General features: G+C 49.3%; 1 protein-coding gene across 1 annotated transcript; it reads left to right on the top strand.

The window, feature by feature from the left end:
- Positions 1-774: 774 nt before the first annotated feature.
- LOC135302363 (serine/threonine-protein kinase PAK 3-like) lies at positions 775-18002 on the top strand. The gene is made up of 19 exons (XM_064422733.1): positions 775-989; positions 2337-2464; positions 2663-2832; positions 3647-3718; positions 4049-4171; positions 4451-4576; positions 5152-5293; positions 7469-7532; positions 8350-8398; positions 9639-9748; positions 10576-10693; positions 11527-11626; positions 12051-12247; positions 12578-12712; positions 14239-14381; positions 14622-14759; positions 16831-17002; positions 17473-17517; positions 17657-18002. Exons 1-15 carry the CDS (start codon positions 775-777, stop codon positions 14281-14283), a joined length of 1794 nt encoding a protein of 597 aa, XP_064278803.1. The 3' UTR covers positions 14284-14381; positions 14622-14759; positions 16831-17002; positions 17473-17517; positions 17657-18002.
- Positions 18003-19756: the final 1754 nt, after the last annotated feature.

The raw sequence follows: 19756 nt of genomic DNA, 5'->3' as shown, positions 1-19756 counted from the left end.
TTCCTGGGATCTCTGCCAGCCTAACCCATCCTTTGATAACTGGATTGGAGAATCGTCCCCACCTCCTCCCCAAACTATGGCTTGCAGGCTCTTTCCTTGTTTCACTAGTGAAAGCAAGAGTAATTGTGGCAGTACTCATCTAGACTTAGCAAGCATGTCTTAGCCAAAGAAGAACTTTTGCAAGTCCAGTATCCACTGTAATCAGAAAGGAGTGTAAGAGCTAGCAGGCAGGAAGCTGTTACGCTGAGAGTACCTGAGCTTTCTGGAAGTGTTCTGTGGCTTCTGGAAGCTTGTTTGACTTCCTCAGCGGTGACTCCTTCACCTGCAGGAACAACAAAGAGAGATGCTGGTCTAGGGAGGGAATTGCAGCATTCTCTTGAGGTGGAAGTAGAGGGCTGTTGGAAGCCCCTGAGACTGCCTTGTGTGGGACATGGTATGCAGTCCTGGTCTTGCAAGGAGACTGTGTTGCAATTAAAGGCTTGTTTGTCTGTCTGCTTGCCGTAGGTGGAAGGAGTTGGCTGCATTTGAGAGAAAGCGCCACTCCTCACTGGAGAGGGCGTCTGAGGTGGCGGCACCGACAGCGGAGGAATGGCAGCCTCAGAGGGATCTGCTGAAGGAAGCGGTTCCTCTGGCAGTGCCAAAGGTACGCTCACCTTGTTCCTAGGCAGCACTTGTGGGAGAGGGATTTGTCCTAGCAAGACCCCCCCGAATGCTGCTTCTGGCAGCAAGCTGAGACCGAGCCTGTGTTGTTGTTGTTGTTGTTCCTCTTGAAAAATGGTGCCCCCCCACTGCCAGGTTTTCCGCCGGCAGCGGCCAGCCCACAGGGGCCTGGAGAAGCTGCTGCAGGAGTTCTCCCGCCAAGGGCACACCCTGTCCCAGGTGTGCAGAGAGAAGGCAGTGCTGGCACAGGAGAACGCTGCCCTGGAAGCCCGACTGGCAGCCACGGAGCGGGACCTGCGAGGCCTTTCAGAGCAGCTGGCAGAGGCCAGGTAAAGGCAGGGAGGAGACCCTGGGTGGGACATTACTGAAGGTCTGTAGTTACAAAGGTGGTGAGCATTATGCCAGGATTTACTGCCTGCTGTGTGCTCTCCAGATGTTTCTCTGGCAGAGAAGCAAAGAGACACGAGCAAAAAGGGAAGGATACTGTGATGTGAATATTACTTTTCTGCCAGCTCAAGCTCTCAAAGCTTTTTATGTGTGCCTGCTTGGGACCCCTTGCACATTCCTGTGACAAGTGCAAAGCAAGCCAACTTGGCACTCAGTTGAGGACCAGGAACACTGTGCAGATGTTTGCTGAATCCAGAAGTTTCCCTCTGGTTTTGTTTTCTCCTTCAGTGCATCTGACCATCAATCTTTGCTTGCCAAGTTGTTTGACATGGGGTTTTTGGAATTCAAGGCTCTTAGATGTGAATGTTGTGAGTAGGGCGCTGATGCTTCAGGTGAAGCTGGAGGGTCATGCTGAAAATCTTGAGAGCCTGCAGAGCTCACTCCTGTGAAGGATGGTGCAGAACCTAGAGCTACTTACAAACAGCAGCAGCAGCAGAAGGGAAAGGTCTTGTGACTTCTTGACAGTTTCTGGGGATTCTTGCTGAGCACTGATTCTTGCCCACTTGTTCAGCCACCTCTGTAACCTGTCAAGGATCTTTTTGGCTGGTCCTTCTTCCTTTTTAAAGAGTGCCCAGATATTTGGGCACTGCTGGCTTAGTTAATCAAACATAAAGGTAGCAAATGGTCTTGTTAATCCAATTCCAGTAATTTAATTGGCCGGATATCTGTCCCTCCTCCTAGAGAGTTCTTGTGCAGATAGAAACCTACTTCTGGTTTCCTACTCATGCTGCTAGAAGCCAGAGGTTTTGCTATATGGTTTGGTGAATTCCTTTAGTCCCTTTTACTTAGAGAGTGCCTGGCCAACAAAGTACCTATACGTCCACTATGAACGGCATGAGCATTGAGGAGTCAGCCAGGACAGCCCTGTTCTGTCCTGCACCTGCAGAGTGACTTGGAAGTGCTGATGAGCTCAGGGCTGTGAGCAGAGGCTGGGCTTTTGTCCCTTTGCAGATATTTGGTGGGCACACCCGTGTGTGATAGGTCAGGCAACAGCTATTTCAGCTTTGGCTGATGAGACCAAACTGAGGTGGGCTAGGTCATGAGGAAAGGCTGCCCAGTCACCTGGAGGGGCCTGCTTTGCTATGTAAAGTGGCAAGATAGTCCTGCTGTATCTGAGTTTCCATGCAAGCCATTTCCCATACTAAGGTGTAGGGATCTTAAGCACATCTTACTGGAGAAGCTGCCCCTGTGTGCCAGGAACAATTGCTCTTCATCTTCACGCCTTGTAGGTCAGAGAAGGAGAGCCTGCAAAGCAGCCTGCTGGAGGCTGAGCAGCACATATGGGAGCTGGAGATAGCCAGGAGCCGTGTGGAAGCCCAAGTGTGCAGGGCCAGGCAGGCCAAGGAGGCGATACTGGGTGAGAGCCTGGTGCGCTTTGTTTCTGCTGGTGGCCCTGCCCCGTGCAGTGGCTGCGAAGGCAGCTCTGTGCCCAGGGCTTCTGAGCAGTGAAGCATCTGAGGGCAGGTCCCTCCTTGCCTGAAACTGGAAGGGCTTAAGGCCAGCAGATTGCTCTGCTTGTGGAGTGTCTGACTGCTGCCGTGTGTCATGTTTGCAGAGGATGTGAGGGGCCTTCGTCATGAGCTGCTGGCTGTAAGAGCTCTCAGCCAGCAGCAATGTGAAGACATGGCTGAACAGCTCCACTGGGCACAAGAGCAGTGCTGCAAGGCTCTGAGACTCTGGCAATCTGCCCAGGAAGAGGAAAAAAGGAACCTCATGCAAGAACTGGTAAGAAACAAGAGGCACCTGAAGATTTCAGGCAGGTTTGGTGGGCTGTCTCAGCAGAAGAGCAGCCTGAGTAGGTGACATGGCCACAAGCATCTGCTGTAGGCCAGACGTTGCTGGGCCAGGCAGCAGGGGCCTTCAAGGGCTCATACTTGAAGGCCTGTGAAGAGCCAGAGGACAATGCTGGGACAGTATATGCAGCCACAGGTTGAGGATGGGCATCAGCCAAGTTCCCCAGGAGGCTGGGTGGTCGCCACCCAAAGCATGGCAGAGAAGGGACAGGATCTTCCCCACAGCCTTGTGCCATGCAGCAGGCGGCTGCTGACCTTGCTGCCAACTGCAGTCCAGCAACTGGGTTCCTTGCTTTCTGTCCTCCCATGGTGGACAGATGTCTTTGGGCCTGAATCATATGCAAGAGGCCCCGTGCTGCTGGTATTTCAGCTGGTGGCCTGCCTTGTGACTGGATCATTGAGGCGCTGGCCTCATCCTCATCCTGCAGTCCATGTGCAGCTCTTCCTTGATCAAAGGGCAGGGGGAATGTGAGCACAGAGCCTCTGAGAACAGGCAGAAATGCTGAGGAGAGAGGGGCCATAAAACAGGCAGCCATGAGAGCAGGGAAGGAAGGTGGCATCTCCTTCCTTCCACCTGCTGACACTCCCTCTACATTTTGGGTTAGAACAGCATTGCTGGAGGGCACAAAGTCATGACTCATGTGCACTTTCCAGGTGGGGGGATTGTTGGAGGGATGAAGCTTCCATCTCTTTCTATGGAGAGCATTGCTTGGACTTCATCAGGAATTGTCTGTTCCCCTGATCAGGAGAGACGACTGGAAGAGCAGCATGTGGAGGCACGGAAGCAGCTGGAGGAACCGGCAAACTTCCTGGCAGAGGTACAGAGGGAGCAGGAGAAAAGGCTGCTTGAGATGAAGGGGGAAATTGCCGTCATGCAAGCTGAAGAAGAAAAGCTACTAAGCAGAGGCAGTCAAGAGGCACAGAGTGTGGAAAGAGAGTTTGTGTGCTGTTTTGGACTCCTCTGGGCTCCTTATGGGCACTGCTTCCCTGGGCACTGTCGGTCTGGGTGGCATTGTCTCTTAGCTGGCCCCATAGAAATACGAGCATGAGAACAAAATGCTTTTGGAAAGCGAGAGCACATCAGTCTTGGTTGCCACACAAGTGGAGTGTGGGAAATTTAAAGCCATCTTCTCTTCCTTTGTGTGCAGATGCTGCAGGAAGAGCAGCGTCAGAAGGCTGCTGTCATCCACAAGGTGTACCAGCTGCAGAGAGAGCTGAAGCAAAGTGAGCAGCTGAGGCAGAGGCTGAATGAGCAGTGGCAGAATGAGCAGGTGAGCCTGAGTAGGCAGGCAGCAGAGGGAAGGGCAGTGATGGGGGCAGGAACTGGAGATCTGAGGAAAGGTTAGGCAAGGACTACTGCAGGCACTGGAAGCACAGAGCCCGGCAGGCTCCAGTGCTGGGCAGCAGGAAGAAGAGCTGGGATGGAAGGGTTAGAGCTGGGTAAAGAAGCAGAAAGAAGTGGCTGAATAGAAGTGCTTTAGAGACTGGAAAAGAGGAAACGTGAGTGTGATGGCAGGTGCCAGTAAGATTTCTCTTGATGGAATATCAAGGTCATGCTGCAGGCTGAGCTGCAGGAAGCTGAGAGGAAGATGAGGGCAATGGAGAAGAGGCACCAAGAGGAAATGGAAAGGATGCACAAGGTCCTGCTGCAGTACAGGCTGGCTGAAGAAAAGCAGGTGAGTGAAAGAGCAGGAGGCACTGCAGTCATGCAACAAGTGGTCTCTGCCCTTGTTGCCTTTCCCCTGCAGAGCAGCAGTGGATGGGGGCAATGTCTCTGACCGCCGTGCTCTGTGGGCTCCATGGCAGCTGGAGAGAAGGACACTTCCTGGGCTGCTGAATCTCAGCTGCTGCCCTGGGCAGCAGGGCTAGTGCTTTGGCCAGTGGGCCAGCAATCCTGTGAATGTATTTCTGCTGGCCTCTTAGTGCTCCCTTTGTGTTTTGAGGGGCTTGTTCAGGTGAGCATGGTGACCCACACAGATTCTGAACAAGTTCTCCCTGTCCATGGTGACTGCAGTCCTCAGAACAGGGTGAAGTGTAAAGTTGCTCTTTCCCTTTCACACTCTCCTCTATGGCTGGCTGTGACAAGCTGTAGTCTCTGACTGCTTGTGTGGGTTTGACTTGAGGAGGAAGAGTTGACAGCTCAGCCTGCAGCCTAGCACCAGTGCTGTTCCTAAGGGCTTGCCTTTGAAATGCTCTGTCTGGGGCATCTCTGCCAAGCACCTTTCTAACACAAACAAATTTCTTCTCCCAGGTGGACGCAGGATCTGCCATCGAAGCTGCTGGTGCAGCAGCATCCTGCCAAGAAGCCTCCTCTCCACAGCCTGAAAACCAGAGCATAAGCAGCTCGGCCCCCTCAAGCCAGGAGAGAGAGAAGCAGTTCCTGAAGCTGCTGAGTACGTGCTGGGGATTTCTTGTGTGACTGAGCAGTGTTTTATAGTGTGTGAGCCTCAGCATGGGCTGGAGCACATGTTCCTCCTGCCTTTGGTGTCAGACAGACATTGTGGATCCCTACAGATACCAGTGTTGTGCTTGGGGGCAGTCAGGCAGCACTTTGAGGCGTTCCTTTTGCCTTTGAGGGCAGCTGGGAGTGGGTGGGCTTTGCCTGAGCTTCCCTGTGCAGTGAAGACAAGAGCAGGGATTGTTTTGCAAGCAGCAGAAGGCTGCAACCCAGCCAATGACTCCGTGAAGGTGTGTGTGCTAGTCTGGCCAAACTGATGAGAACACTTGGCTTCCTGGATTCCCTTTAGACTCCTGACCTGTCACCAGTCATTGGAGACAAAATACTTCCCAGAACTTGATTGTCTGTGGGGCCGGTTTAATGCTGGTGTTGTTTTTATGACTGTTAGTACTTCTACTGTTCCTTCTTCAGTTTGGGTTTGATAAGAATTCTACATTTTGGTTAGCCTGACCTTCTGGATAAGAACATCAGTTGATAGCACAAATAAGAGAGGAAGAGGTCTTTTCAATGTGCCCTAAAAGCTAAAATGTTACATTCTTAGAACAATCCTGAGGTATCAGAGAGGAAGAGTTGTTTTCAAAGTGTCCCAAAAGACGAAAACCACCACACTTTTTTTGACAGTCCCTGTTTGATATTTTAGTTGTATGCCTAGGAAGATGCATCAAAGAGACACATCCATGTGGCATTTCCAGATAGAACTGCCCTGCAGGCAATTCTCAGGAGGAAGCCTGCAGCCCCTCTGCTGCATGTTCCTGCAGTACCAGGCACTTTGTCACTGCTAATGCCCAGCTGGTAAACACTCTTGGAATACTAAGCGTTGGCCTCAATCCCTGCACAGATTCCTGCACTCGAGGAAAGCACACCAAGCCCTTGGTGACTCTGCAGTAGAGCTGAGTTGCTTCTTACAACTAGTAATAGCTGCCAGTGCAGTGCTGTCAGGGACTGACGGGTCAGGCACAGAGCAGAGCCCAGTTTACTCAGTGTCTGCCATCAGCTGTTGGGACAAAAGGTGGATTGATTGACTCCTCCGTGGGTCTGAACAGAAAGACAACCATGTTCTGCCTTGAATGGGGTCAACAGCGTGTAACAGAGCTGGGTGTGCCTCTGGCTTCTTGACAGTGGCTGTCAGTGGCCGTTTGTGGGCTTTGCCAAGCTTTTTGTCATACCTGCCCTGCCACTGACAGCTGCTGTGCCTGCAGGGGCTGGAGCCTTCCTCAGCTGTGGGGTTGCAGCTGCCGCCCTGTTGCTGCAGCTTTGCCTGGGCTGGTGAGACGATCAGCATCTCCTTTGTGCAGGTGTCTGTGTCACGGCAGCGCCTGAGGAGCGGCGCTGTCCTTGTGACCCATCTGAGCTGTGCCCTTTGGGAAGATGGGGCACATGGGTGCTGTTCAAGGGGCCAAGTCCAGTGCCCGTGGCTGCTGCAGCCCGGGCTGAAGACCAGCACTTGTAGTTCTTCACTGAATGAGGAACAGGCAAAGTGGTCTTCAGAACTTAGCCTGCTCCTAAATGAAAAGGGTTCTAATTCTTAGAGCCATTGTTCTTGGATGTAGCATGAGCTGCTGTTCTCTGAAAATGTCAAGGCATTCTTTAGGCAAACTGCTGAGAGGAAGGGAACATCCCCTCCTCTCCTGGAATTCACTTTGCAATATTCTTTCTGGTCTGCAAAAAGCAGATGTTGATAAAAATTCATCCCAGATCCCAGGGTGCATTGAATCTTTGGAAGTATGTAATCTTGTGCTGAATCTCCCAAGAGAGTGTTTCTTCCCAAGAAAATGAAGGCTCCTGATTTTTCAGCCCTCCTTCCCATTTGTAGATGACAGCCGCTTGCCTTGGTGCCAGTTTGTCTTCTGATTTCTGTCTGCTCTGATGGTTTTTCCATGGGCTTAGTTTCCCCTCAAGGCAACCCTGGAAAGGAGTGTGGGAGAATCAGACTCTGTGCAGAGCTGCCTGTCTTGCTGGGGCTGCTGTTGTTGTTGTTGTTGTTGATGTTATCGTTAGCCAAAAGACCAGAAATTGCTCAGAGCCCCAGAGAGTGGAGCTGGGTTTCAGATCTCCTGCAAGCTCAATCTCTCTGTTTTGAACTTTGCTTCTTGCATTTTGTTTCTTTCAGGGTGTGTGGTGAGTGTGGAAGATCCAGAAAAAAAGTACACTGGATGGGAACATCTTGGCAGTGGGTGAGTGCAGTCACACTTATTTCTACAGAACCACAGGCCAGGAATTTTGGTGGTGCAATGGCACGTGGGAAGTCAGGCAAGCTGCAAGCATCTTCAGAGCCTGGCTCCAGATTGTCCCTGTCTCACTACTGAGGCAGTACAAGGCATCATCAAAGATGACTGGATGCTGACAATGTCTTGGCTGCCTCAAGGAGCAGGACCTGGAAGCCCTCCTGTCCCTCCAAGATGGGGCACCAGTTTGCCTATTTTCCCAGGAGACATGGTTTTGTATGATTCAAAGTAATATGGCCACACTCATGAAGGAAGGAAAACCTGAGAGAGCAGGTTTTGTGTGTTGTTTCCCACCAGACAGCTGTCAGATAACAGCTCTCAGTAGCATTCCTTAGTAGTATTTTTCTGGAAACAATATTCAGTGGTCAGGAAAATAAGAAAGGCTGTGTGGCATTGCCTGAGTTTGGCAGGTAGGATGAAAAGAGAGCAGTGAGAAGGCCCAGCAACACTGTGTGTTTCATTGCCTGGAAAGGCACGTCACAGGCACAGACACAAGAAGAAAAAGGCAAAGAAAACCCCCCCACATGCATAACCTACTGTGTACACTGGAGATTTCTAGCAGCCCTTTTTCTTCCTGTGGGAGCCAGCTTTTCTCTTGGACACTCTGCATGGCAGAGGGCTGCTGGGCTGCTGTGCCCTTAGCTGAAGAATAGATAAAGCCCAGTGTTTTAGAGCCACTGCAGGCAGCACAGAGCTCCTGCCTGGGCTGCCTTTTGCTCCTCAGCACTGAACAACTTCTCTGTTCTTGCCACTGTTCTGATTCTAGGGGCTTTGGAGCTGTTTATAAGGCCTTTGACACTGCCACAGGACAAGCGGTGAGTGCCCGTGCAGATCTTGCAGCTCTTGAGTGCTTTCCCTGTGATGTGATCTGTGGCCAGAGCTTTGGGCCGCCTGTCTTTGCTGCAGAGGCTGTTCTGCAGAAGCAGTCTGTCTAGAGGCAGGCTGCAAAATGCATTTTGGACAGACTATGTCCTTCCTTCCTACTTGAATGAATGCAAGGATGGCCGTGGTGTCTTTCAGAGGACACGCTAGCTTGGACTTACTGGATAAATATGCATAGATTAGCTGATGGCAAGAGCCATCATTCCAGCCCAATTCCTCTTAAGCCCAGGATCAGACACAGATATTTTGTTTTCTATCACGTGATTCAGTTGGAAAATACAATGCAAGCCCTTCAGAAAGAGACATCTTGTCTGGAGCACAGTTTTGCCTTTCAGTCCTAGGGAACCTAGTTCACATACACACACACCTACACACACAGACACACAGAGAGACACGTGCACGGATGAATGAGAAGAAGTTGATGAAGAGCCTTAAATAATACAACCTTGTGTTGATCCTGTGTTCCACTGGAGAGATGCTCTCTGTTCTGAACAGGCATGGTGGTGTCTTGGAGAGTCTTGCTGCTCTTTGGGGCTAGAAGTTCCAAGTCCTGAATTATCCTTTTTGACTCTCAGGAAATACATTCCATCTTCCTTAATAGTAAGGAATTAGAGAAGGTACTTCCTTATCCACCTGCAGAGCTGTGCTCAGGAACTGCACTTGGAGGGAGGTTTCGGAGGCGTCCAAAAGCCCTGAGCCCTGTACTTAGAACCTGGGGCACATCCATAGTGCACCACAGAAAGGGTTATTCATTTTTAAACCCATTCAATAATTTCAAGTCTAAAGATTGTTCTTCAAAGTTGTAAAAGCCAAACTGAAGAAGTGAGGATGTGCTGGGATTGTGACTTTACCTTGAGTCGCTTTGCAGTTCTTTTTTGACAGCATTTTCCCCATCATGTTTTTATGTGTTTACTCTGGCACACAATTGAATTGGCAGCCGTCTCTTCACAGGAGCAAAATTACTTTTGGCTTCCAAAGCGTGTGTAAATGATAATAGTAGTGCTAAACAAAGTCTGTTTGAGAAGCCTGCGGGTGCAGAGGGTGGTGTTAGCGCTTTGTGGTTGATGGTTTAGAGTCCCTTTTTTCCAAGGTGACAAGGCATCCAGGCCCATGAGTGCTGGAGAAAGAGGCTCTAGTCATGTCTGTCCCTAAGAGCTTTTGATGTCATTGTAGGTGGCTGTAAAGGAACTTTATCTCCAGCACCAGGGCTGTGAGGGAATATTAAAAGAAATCCTGCTCATGAGAGAAAATAAGAACGCCAATATTGTCAGCTACTTAGAAAGGTAAGTAGTTCTGGTGATTTTCTGGGAATGTTCATTTCCATACTTGCAAGGCAAAGATTTAAAAGCTCTTTAGCCACTGGCAGAAAATGGATCTTTCAATGAACATCAATCCACTCCTGCACCAGGCATGGGAGGAGTTTGCATTCTGTCCCCATGAATGCTTCCTGACATAAACAGCTTGAAGATTGATCTCAGAAACCTGGCTCTCTTACTAAGCCAGCAGCCTGTATGTTCACTTGCTGCATGTGGTTTTGCTGGTTTGGGGCGTGATTTTTTCCAAGTGTTGGAGGAGAAAGCATGCCAGAGATTATTTCCCTTGTGCTGTTCCCACTATTTTCCATAGCCTTGCATGCCAAAAGACTAGGCTAGGAGACACATAATTTGCCAGGTCTGAAATTGTTTTCCTGTTTGGGACTGTCCTTTCTGCAAGGTTTTCCAAAGGGTGTTGGCAGTGCTGCACACCCACTTGCCTTTAGTAAAAGCTGTGAAAACTGTGTCTCCTTGCTGCTGGAGGGAATGGTGCAATTTGTGTCTGAAGATGATGAAGCAGCTGCTGGGATGTGTCCACTTCCAGATTTATCTTTTTCCTCACTAAACCTCCTTTTTCCCCTGCTTGCCACCTAAGCCGTCTCCTTTTCCATGGATGTGCCTTCCTCCTTTAGGTGGCACAGATGGCAGGCACTGGCTAGCCTAGGTGGAGTGTGTCTTCATTTGATTCCATCTTCATTTACCAGTGACCTGGAAACAAAACTCAGCTGTAGTCTTTTCTTCCCCACAGCAATTTAGCTGTGCACGTTCAGCTCCACGCTGTTGCTTTCCTCTTGCAGCTACCTTGTGGATGAGGCTGTCCTGCTGGTGTTGGAATATATGGATGGAGGCTCCTTAGCTGATGTGGTCACCGTGAGAAGGATGGCTGTAGGACACATAGCAACAGTGTGTCGGGAGGTAAGGGGTCCTGCTTGTGCTTGGCATGGCTTGGACAAGGCTCGTTCTTTGAAAGCACTGCAAAGTGAGTGATTCCATGTTCAGAGCTTTCTTTCTGTGTTGCTCTTCTGCTTCAGAGAAGAAAGAGCATCTGGACTGAACTGCCTGCCAGTGTCCCTGCCCTTCCTGTACTCTGTTCTTCACTCTTATCCACCATCATTGAACTCTCTGTCTCTTTTTCCTTTCTATTTTCTGTTCTGCACTTTGCCTCCCCAAGCCTTTGCCCAGAGCCTTTCTGCACTGCCTTCTTTGCCTGTAAGTGCAAAGGTGCTGCTGTGAGAGCTTTAAACCAGAGGCCAAGCCAAAGAGAGACTCATCTGTCACAGGTCTCCACTCCAAAGGATGGCATGGCACCCAGCATGGTGCTTGCTGCTGAAAACTGACAAAAGAGCTACTTCCAAGTCTGCTGTCGAGGCAGCCGTAGAATCTTGTCCTCCAGTCTCCCACCCTACAGTGATCCCCTTGGTATCCAAGGCAGGGACGTTTTCCTCTTTTGGCAAACCATTGTTTGTCGTCCGGACGGGGAGAGCGCATCCGCTGCAGCAGCGCTCATTCTGACTGGCTTTGCAGGGGACAGTCTGGAGCAACGACTGACTGATGCTTCCCCCTCCAAAGCTAATATGCCTTCCCTTGGAAAGATCCTGCTCTCCTAGTGCTGCAGCAGCAAGCTCTTCCTCCTGCCAGCACTCACTGCTCCTTGGAGATCTGTGAATCTTCAGGAGCAGCCTCCTTTTGCATGTGATGAAATCAGATCAGGCTAACTTTTGGCCTCCTGTTTCTTTTTCCCCTGGCAGTGCCTGCAAGGCCTGGCTTTCCTTCATGCCAAGCAGCTGATCCACAGAGACATCAAAAGCGACAACATCCTTCTGGGCCGGGATGGCTCCGTCAAGCTGGGTGGGTATTCCTGCTCAGGCGCAGCGCTGCGGGAGGCGGTGTGGGGCTGCTTTGGAGAGGTGCCGGGTGCCAGCAGTGGCTGCTGAGAGTGCAGGGAGCGCTGTGCAAGCCCAGGCCGCAGCTGGAAGGTGCTGAGTGGTCTAGAGAGCAACCAGGTATCCAGAGTAACTTTGGTTTGTGGGTGTTCCTTCCAAAGGGAGAGAGTTACAGTGTAAACGTTCAGGGCAATGAGGAAAAGCCAAGGTTTTGTAGGAGTCATGGGCAGGTTGTTACCTGCACAATTGCCCATGTCCTTGGCTGCAGCCCTGAGGAAGGAGAGCCCAGCTGCTTTTCCAGATTGATTCAGCACTGCATTCTCGGACTGAGAGTGAGAAGCCCTTTTCCTTGGTTTCCTACTTGAAGCAGTGTTTGTTTTCCTCCTCAGCTGATTTTGGCCTCTGTGCTGTGCTCAGCCCTGAGCACAGGAAACGGAGGTCGATGGTCGGGACCACTTACTGGATGGCACCCGAGGTGGTGAGAAGAGAGCCTTACGGCCCCAAAGTGGACACCTGGTCCCTTGGCATTGTGGGAATAGAAATGGCCACAGGAGAGGCTCCTTATATGCAGGAGACCAGTGTCAAGGTAAGGTGCAAATGTGCTCAGATAGCCATGTCCTTCTGCTCCGAGTCCATTAGAGAAAATCCCATTCCCACAGCTTGAAGTGCTTCCACCAAGGGCCACTTCAAAAAAGGTCTCTGGGGCTCACATCAGCTGTCAAGGCAAGACCTGGTGCAGCTTGGAATAGCTGGGGCTGCACTGGAACCTTTTTTCCTTTGGGAGAGAAGGCTCATCTCTAAGCATCTGCTAGGCAAGAAATTGCCACTGCAGAGTGGAGTTTTAAAGATGGGGTCTAGGTGAGCCCTGAAGGATATGGAAGAATCACGTAGAGTCTCATGTTTCCTTTTGCTTCAGGCCAGCTACCTGATAGGCAAGCAAGGGGTTCCAAATCTGCACCAGCTCAGGCTACCCCCTGGCTTGTGTGAATTTCTGGGCTGCTGCCTGCAGATGGATGTGGACAGGCGAGGCTCTGCCAAGGAACTTCTGCAGGTACAAGGCAAAGCGGCTGCAAGCCAAACAGCTGTTCCCTGTCAGGGTTTGCTCCTTGGCCAAACTCCAGGGAATCAGATGGGCCCCCCATGGAGTAATCTCTGCTTTGGGTGCTTTTCAAATGAAAACTAAGTAGGATCTTGACTGCTTGAGGTTAGAAGTGACCAGTGAAGGTCATCTAGTCCAAAACCCCAGCCACTGGCAAGGACATCTTCAAGTAGATCAGGTTGTTCAGAGGGCCATCCAAGCGGAGCTTGAATGTTGCTGGGTTGGGGCTCCTCCCAGCTCTCTGGGCAGCCTGTGCCAGTGTTCCAGCACTCTCCTCACAAACAGTTTCTTCCTCAGAGTCAATCTGAATTGAGTGTCTTTTAGCTTAAAGCTGTTCCTCCTTGTCCTCTTGCAATTGGCCCTGCTAAAAGATATGTTCCCAACTTTCCTAGAAGCCCCTGAAACTATTGAAAAGTCTCCTTGGGGCTTGCTCTTCTCCAGGCTAAACAAGCACAAGTCTCCCAGCCCTTCCTCAGAGGAGAGCTCCCCCCTTCTGGTCATTTCTGTGTCCCTCTTTTGCTCTCAGGTGCTGTATTCAGGTTTGCCTGGTAGCAAAGGATCTGAAGTATTGCAATGCTGGGGACGGGGGCTTGAGGAACACAATGAAAGCAGTCCCTGCCAAGCGGTTTTAGATTGGTCTGTCGGAAGGTGGGGGCTGGGGTGGAGCTCACTGTGAGCATCCGAGGGCACCCAGCTTGTCCCTCCTGGCCCACCCTTGGAGGTTTCTGCCAGCCAAACAGGCACAGCTGTGCAGGATTTGTGCCAGCCCCATGTGCTGCCTGGCCCCATCAAGTAGATGAGAATGGCTGTGGCTTTGCTGCCAGGTTTGGTGGCAGACAAGGAGCTGGTGACCGGGCCACTTCCTTGGCTGTGCCTGCTGTGAAGGAAGATGCCAGCCAGCACAGGAGGGAGTGGGGTGTGCTGAGGCAGACACTGCTCTTCCTGCAAGTCAGAGCTGAGCACATCTGCACCCTGCTGCTTGTGTCCTTGCTCCTGGCTTGCTGCTGAAAACCTGCATGTCCAGAGCTCCTGAGAACAACACGTGGGATCAACATTTTTCAGAGCTCTTGGGAGTCTCTTGAGGGATGCTTTATGCCCCACATCTCTCTTGGACACTCAAAGAGCCCATGTCTGTAGAAAAGAGGAGCTTGAATAAGTCTGTTGACTTTCCTGAAAGGAACAAATCCTTAGGACAGCAAGCAGCAATCCCACAGTGATAGCAAGACAAAAATCCCAGCAAGTGACGACACCATGAGGAATGGACTAGTGCAGTTCTGGGCTGTGTTTGCCTGTGACAGCAGCATGCTGGACATGAAGGCAGACGTGCTGATGGTGCCCTCAGTCCCATGTCTGTGTATTTCTGGGTGCTGGAGGAATCCAGCTCAACCCTGTTAGAAACTCAGTTTGGAAAAGAATGGTTCCTTTTTCCTTTGTCTCTTTTAATTTGGTTTGTTTTGTTTCTTTTTCCCTTTGGGCAGCATCCATTTCTGCAATCAGCAGAGCCTCTCTTAAGCCTCTTCTGACAGCCTGATTGCTGCCATCCCTGCAGCAAGGGAATGCAGGGAGCAAAGGAGATAACAAGGACCACTTCAGCACTGGAGAACAGAGCCTCTGAGAGCAGGTAGAAATCCAGAGGAGAGAGGGGCTAGGAAAGAGGCAGCCATCAGAGCAGGAATAGAAGGTGCCATCTCCTTTTCTCCTATCTGCTGCATTTCTGCTTAGGACAGCATTTCTGGAGGGCACAGAGTCACTACTGATGTGCACTTTTCTGGTGGGGGGGGTGGTGTGAGGCATGAAGCTTCCACTGATTATTTGGTGAACTTGTCTGGAACTTCATTGGAAGTGTCTTCCTCCCCTCGAGCTGGAAGGGCAACGTTCGGAGGCACAGTAGCTGCTGGCAGCATGGGCAAACTTCCTGGCAGAGGTAGAGAAGGAGCAGGAGAAAAGGCTGCTTGAGATGAAGCAGGAAGTTGCCACCATGCAAGCTGACCAAGAAGAGGTACGAAGCTGAGGCAGTCAAAAGGCAAAGGGTGTGAAAAGAGAGCTTGTGTGTTGTTTTGGACTGCTCTGCACTCCTTATGGGCACTGTTTCTCTGGACACTGTCTGGGTGGCTTTGTCTCCCTGCTGGCCCTTGGTAAACAGTGCTGGAGAGACCTTTGTGCCATGAGGGAAAGGACTGGCCAGGTGAGAGGCTACCAGAGAGCAGGTTTGAGGAAGGCAGGAATGGCACTGCAGGCCCAAAGAGAATGGGAAAGGCAGAGCTGTGTCTCAGAAGGAGGGAGGTCCCCCAGGAAGCTCCCTGCAGAGCCAGGCTGGAGCTGTGGGAGCAGGCTGGCTGTCAGGCTGCTGAGGAGGTGCCTGAAGCTGCTGAGTGTGTCCTGTGTGTTCTTTGTCTGGTGGAGCAGTGCATGGTGTGTGTGCCTCAGCATGGGCTGGAGCACGTGTTCCTCCTGCCTTTGGTGTCAGACAGACATTGTGGATCCCTATAGAAGCCAGTGTTGTGCTCGAGGGCAGCCAGGCAGCACTTTGGGGCATTCCTTTTGCCTTTGAGGGCAGCTGGGAGTGGATGGGCTTTGCCTGAGCTTCCCTGTGCAGTCAAGACAAAAGCAGGGATTGTTTTGCAAGCAGCAGAAGGCTGCAACCCAGCCAATGCCTCTGTGAAGGTGTGTGTGCTAGTCTGGCCAAACTGATGAGAACACTTGGCTTCCTAGATTCCCTTTAGACCTCTGACTTGTCACCAGCCATTGGAGACAAAATACTTCCAAGAAATTGGTTGGCTGTGTGGCTGGTTTAATGCTGGTGTTGTTTTTATGACTGTTAGTACTTCTACTGTTCCTTCTTCAGTTTGGGTTTGATAAGAATTCTACATTTTGGTTAGCCTGACATCCTTGAGGAGAACATCAGCTGACAGCACAAATGAGAGAGGAAGAGGTCTTTTCAGTACGCCCTAAAAGTTAAAACATTACATTCTTAGAACAATCCCGAGCTATGAGAAAGGCATCTGTGGTTTTCTTTTCAAAATTAATCAGGTGTATCAGGCCTGGCAAGCATCCTTGGAACAAGTTGTTGTCTGTCCTACTACTGAATTTCAACTTGTAAGCAATTTACTGCTTGTAAATATTAATCTCAGGGTGGTATGAAGGATTCATTCCAACGCCGAAGGAGTTTTTGTCATCCAATAAGAACCAGACCTTCAGGCCCAGAGGAGCAGAAGCATTGGTGTGAGAGTGTTGGCAAGTGGCATCTATTATTCTCATTGCCACTTCATCTTGGATTTTTATCATGAGCTTGATAAACCTCACACCTGCTGATTTGAGGGAGAAGGGAATGAAGAAGGCTTGACTCCCATCAGTGGCTTTAAGCATTTTAATGAGTTTTGGCCTCCTGAGGAGCTGATGTGCTTTGGGTATTTCTGTTTGTAAATTCTGACTTGTCTAGAGTTTGCTTTTGTGGCTTTGTTTCCTTTTGTGTGTTAGAAATGCCTCAGTTCCCAGCTCAGTGATGTAACTGCTGTCCACTAGAAGAATCAAATAGTATCATTGACTCTGCTTTGCCCTTAGACAGACAAGAATGTAGCTCAAAAGTTCATTCATCTCCATAAATACATTCCTTTACAAAAATATTTTGCAGATGAATTTTTGCAGTCATATGTAACTCAATTAAGTTTTTCCTACAAAGGAAGAGATTATAATTTAGTTATGTGTCTTCTCTTCCTGAAGCTGCTGTGTTTGTTTTTACTTTGACATTTGAAATGAGGATACATAATTTCTAGGTGTTTTCCACCTGCTCATGAAGGAAACCTCTACAATGTAAGCTATTAGTAACTAGAAATGGGCCACATAGAAATGTGGCAGATTCCCAGAGTTACCTGACTACATTCTCTTGATGCACATGAGCTTGAAAGCAGAAACTGTCAGTCCCAGAGCCACTGACTCAAAGCTTGTGTGTCTGTGTTTGACATTACCCTGTGCTTGGTGTCAAATTATATGTGTGTTTTATGGAATAGAAACATACTCAAATGTTCTCTTAGAGTTCACTCAGAGAAAAATGGTCTCATTTTTTCCTTTAGAAAATACGGAGCCATTGTCTCCTTGGAGCAACGCCAGCGCTACAAGGACGACTTCAATGCAGAGTATGAGGAATATCGGAATTTATATTTAAAGATTGACAAGACCATCAAGAAGTTCAGACAATTTCAGGAACAATGGAAGTCTCTGACTCCAGGCTCCAAAGCCTATCAGGTAAAGAAGGATAAAACCATGAAGACTGTGCTTCATCACAGCAGTGTTTTGGATTCCCTGGAACTGCTCAGTGAGACAGAGGGAAACTGTGGAATTGGCAAATATGCTCAGACACTTCTTGGGCTGGGTCTGATTTTGGCAAGACCCTGCCCAAAAGCCCCTGTTTGAGCTGTCTATGAAGAAACAGCTGTCTATGAGAGGTGTCCCAAGCAGAGTCTTAGAGCATGGGCTGCTTCTGTTGCCTATTGAGAGGCTTAATTACAGATCTTGGGTGATGCTGGGAGATGGATATTTGTATTTGTTTGGTAAACTTCCCAGAAGAGTGGTGGCTCACAGGGAAGAAAATCTCTATAGAGTCAGACTGAGTGTACTTTTAGTGTTTTACCAAAGTGTGCATTTTATGGTGCCAGTGAAACATTCTTCATGGTTTGTATTTGTTGTTTTTTTTTTTTTTTTTTTTTTTTTTGAAGATGCCGCATCATTGAGTCCCAGCAGATTATCAGCAGTTACAACAGGTACGTGTGACACCAGACCTGCAGGGCCATGGCAACTGCTGAGTCTGCCTCAAGGCTTTTTTAAAGCAAAGGATATCAGATTCTAAACTCTGCAGAAGTGTTTGCATGCCCTGATTTTCTTTTGCCTTCTCCTTCACAGGGTAGCCCCAGCTACTCTGAAATGAGGAGCAGGTGCCAGTACCTCCACAAGAAGCTGGCCCATATTCAGATCTGCATTTCGGAATTTGAGCAGCAGTGAGTGGAGTACTGGCACCAGACATCTGCTTCAACAGAGGAACATCTTTGAACTCAGGATTTTTCACTTCAACGGAGGATTAGGATGTTTTGGATTATTTAAGTTAGTACAGAACCTTAGGCTATGTTAGCACTTTGGAGTAGATGATTTTTTAAAAATGTAGGATTAGTTCAAAGAAGTTTAGTAATTTTAAGAAGTTGAAAGATGATAGTATTGAATATTAACAATAAAGAAATGTCACTATTGGTAATTCCATCTCTCAATGTTGATTGTATCATGTTTGGAGTGGCTTTTTGCTGGCTTCAAGACTTACGTTTGTCCATTGAAATAAATTGATCAGTAGAGGGTGGAAGCCCACTACCTCTACTATGAAGTGCTCATTTTAAGAAAATATTGCAGTTGGTGGAAATTCTTTATGATAAGTGTAGGGGTGGTTTTTGACCTTTCTTATTAATTCAAACTCTTTGCCAAAGTTGTCAAAGGCTTAGAAGTTTGGACAACCCTGTCCCCAAATGACCTTGTTTTGGAGGGTTGCAGAGGAGTGCACATGGGCTGCTCTAAGCTGTCAGCTGAAGCAGCTCTCAGGACTGCTTGGAGATCATGGCCTCGCCTTCTCAGTGAGCCAGGGAAGATCCAGATCTCTGTAAGAGTTTTGTAAAACACTTGGAGAAATGTTGGAGGCAAGGTACTTCAATGGATTTTAAAAGGAAATTCAGTTCAAGTTTCCCTATGGAAATGCTGTCCATTTCTTATCATTTTTAAGACTAGTCTGTCTCAAGCAGCCTTTCTAGAGAGACACAGATGGTGATTCCTGCACAGACCTATGGGGGCATTGAAGACTAGTCCTTTTCCTAAGTTTCCTCCATGTATTCATTCAGCTGACATGGCAGAGGTGTTGCCAGCAAGGCCGTAACCTTCTTTAGGGAAAGGAGATGGAATTGTCTGAGGGAGGATAATATTTGGGAACACTCAAAGGTGGCTGGGAATGCCCCTTTCTTCCTTGCAGAGCATTCTACAAATTCCTCCATTGTCTCCAAGCCAATGATGTTGAGTCCCTGTACCTGAGAGCCCTTGGGGTGTTTTGTGATTGAACACCTGAGCCGTTGTTGCCCTTCTGTTCTCCTTCAAGCCAAGTTGAAGAAAATGTCACCTCCTAAACCCTGAGACTTGGGTCCATTTTTGCCTGGCTCAGGGGGTGCTCCTCCAGCTCTGCAGTGCAGCAGCCCCAGGGACGCTGCCGTGGGGGGCATGGGGTGAATTGTGCTGGGCTGCCTCCCCTGGGCCTGTTGCCTGCTGCTGCTTGACAGAGCGTGCCAGAGTGCTGCTGCCCAGGCTGGGCTGAGACTGAGGACTTTTCATGGTTACCCATTCATGACATATCTTTCCCTTGATGGGATTTCTTCTAACTCACTCTACAGTGCATTAGAAAGTTTTATTTCCATGTTTTAACAAATAGAGGCTTCAAATTCTCATCTACATTTTCCCCCTCAAGTCCCTTATGTGTTGGGGCTGTCTTCCCTTGGGGGCAGGTGTATCAATGTACTGATCCCATCCCCTTTTATTGCTGCAGGAGTGCTTAGGAACACTTCAAATGGTCCTTTCCACTTTTCTTTAGGTGGCTTGTTGCTCTGTTTTGTGACATAAGACACAGTCCCCAGGTTGATGAGGATGTACCTGAGTATCCAAAGTCACCAGGGATGGCCAGAGCAGAAACTTGTGGAAAGATGAGAGCACTTTCCACAAAGATGATAAGAAGGGACTGAAATTATAATTTCCTATCATGGGCTCACTTTTTTCTTTAGAACCACTGGAATACTGGACCTCAAGAGAGCAAGGGGAAGCACTGGTGGCCACTTCAGTGCGTTTTCCTGGTCACTTTTATTCATTTCCGCTTTTAGACTCTGATTTGTTCTGTCAGCCTTGCTGCTGGGAATGACCTCCATGGGCTGAGTAGGTCCCATTTAACAGGGAGTGTTTTACATAACTTTTGTACTGTTTCAGCTC

The sequence above is a fragment of the Passer domesticus genome, chromosome 6, assembly GCF_036417665.1.
Source record: "Passer domesticus isolate bPasDom1 chromosome 6, bPasDom1.hap1, whole genome shotgun sequence".
Classification (NCBI taxonomy): domain Eukaryota; kingdom Metazoa; phylum Chordata; class Aves; order Passeriformes; family Passeridae; genus Passer; species Passer domesticus.
This window is presented reverse-complemented; position numbering and strand designations above follow the sequence as displayed.

Coding starts and splice junctions, on each gene's coding strand:
- LOC135302363 (XM_064422733.1), top strand. CDS start 775: ATGGTGCCCCCCCACTGCCAGGTTTTCCGCCGGCAGCGGCCAGCCCAC. Junction 5,294..7,468: donor GCAGTTCCTGAAGCTGCTGA/GTACGTGCTGGG, acceptor TGTTTCTTTCAG/GGTGTGTGGTGAGTGTGGAA. Junction 12,713..14,238: donor CTGCCAAGGAACTTCTGCAG/GTACAAGGCAAA, acceptor CCCTTTGGGCAG/CATCCATTTCTGCAATCAGC.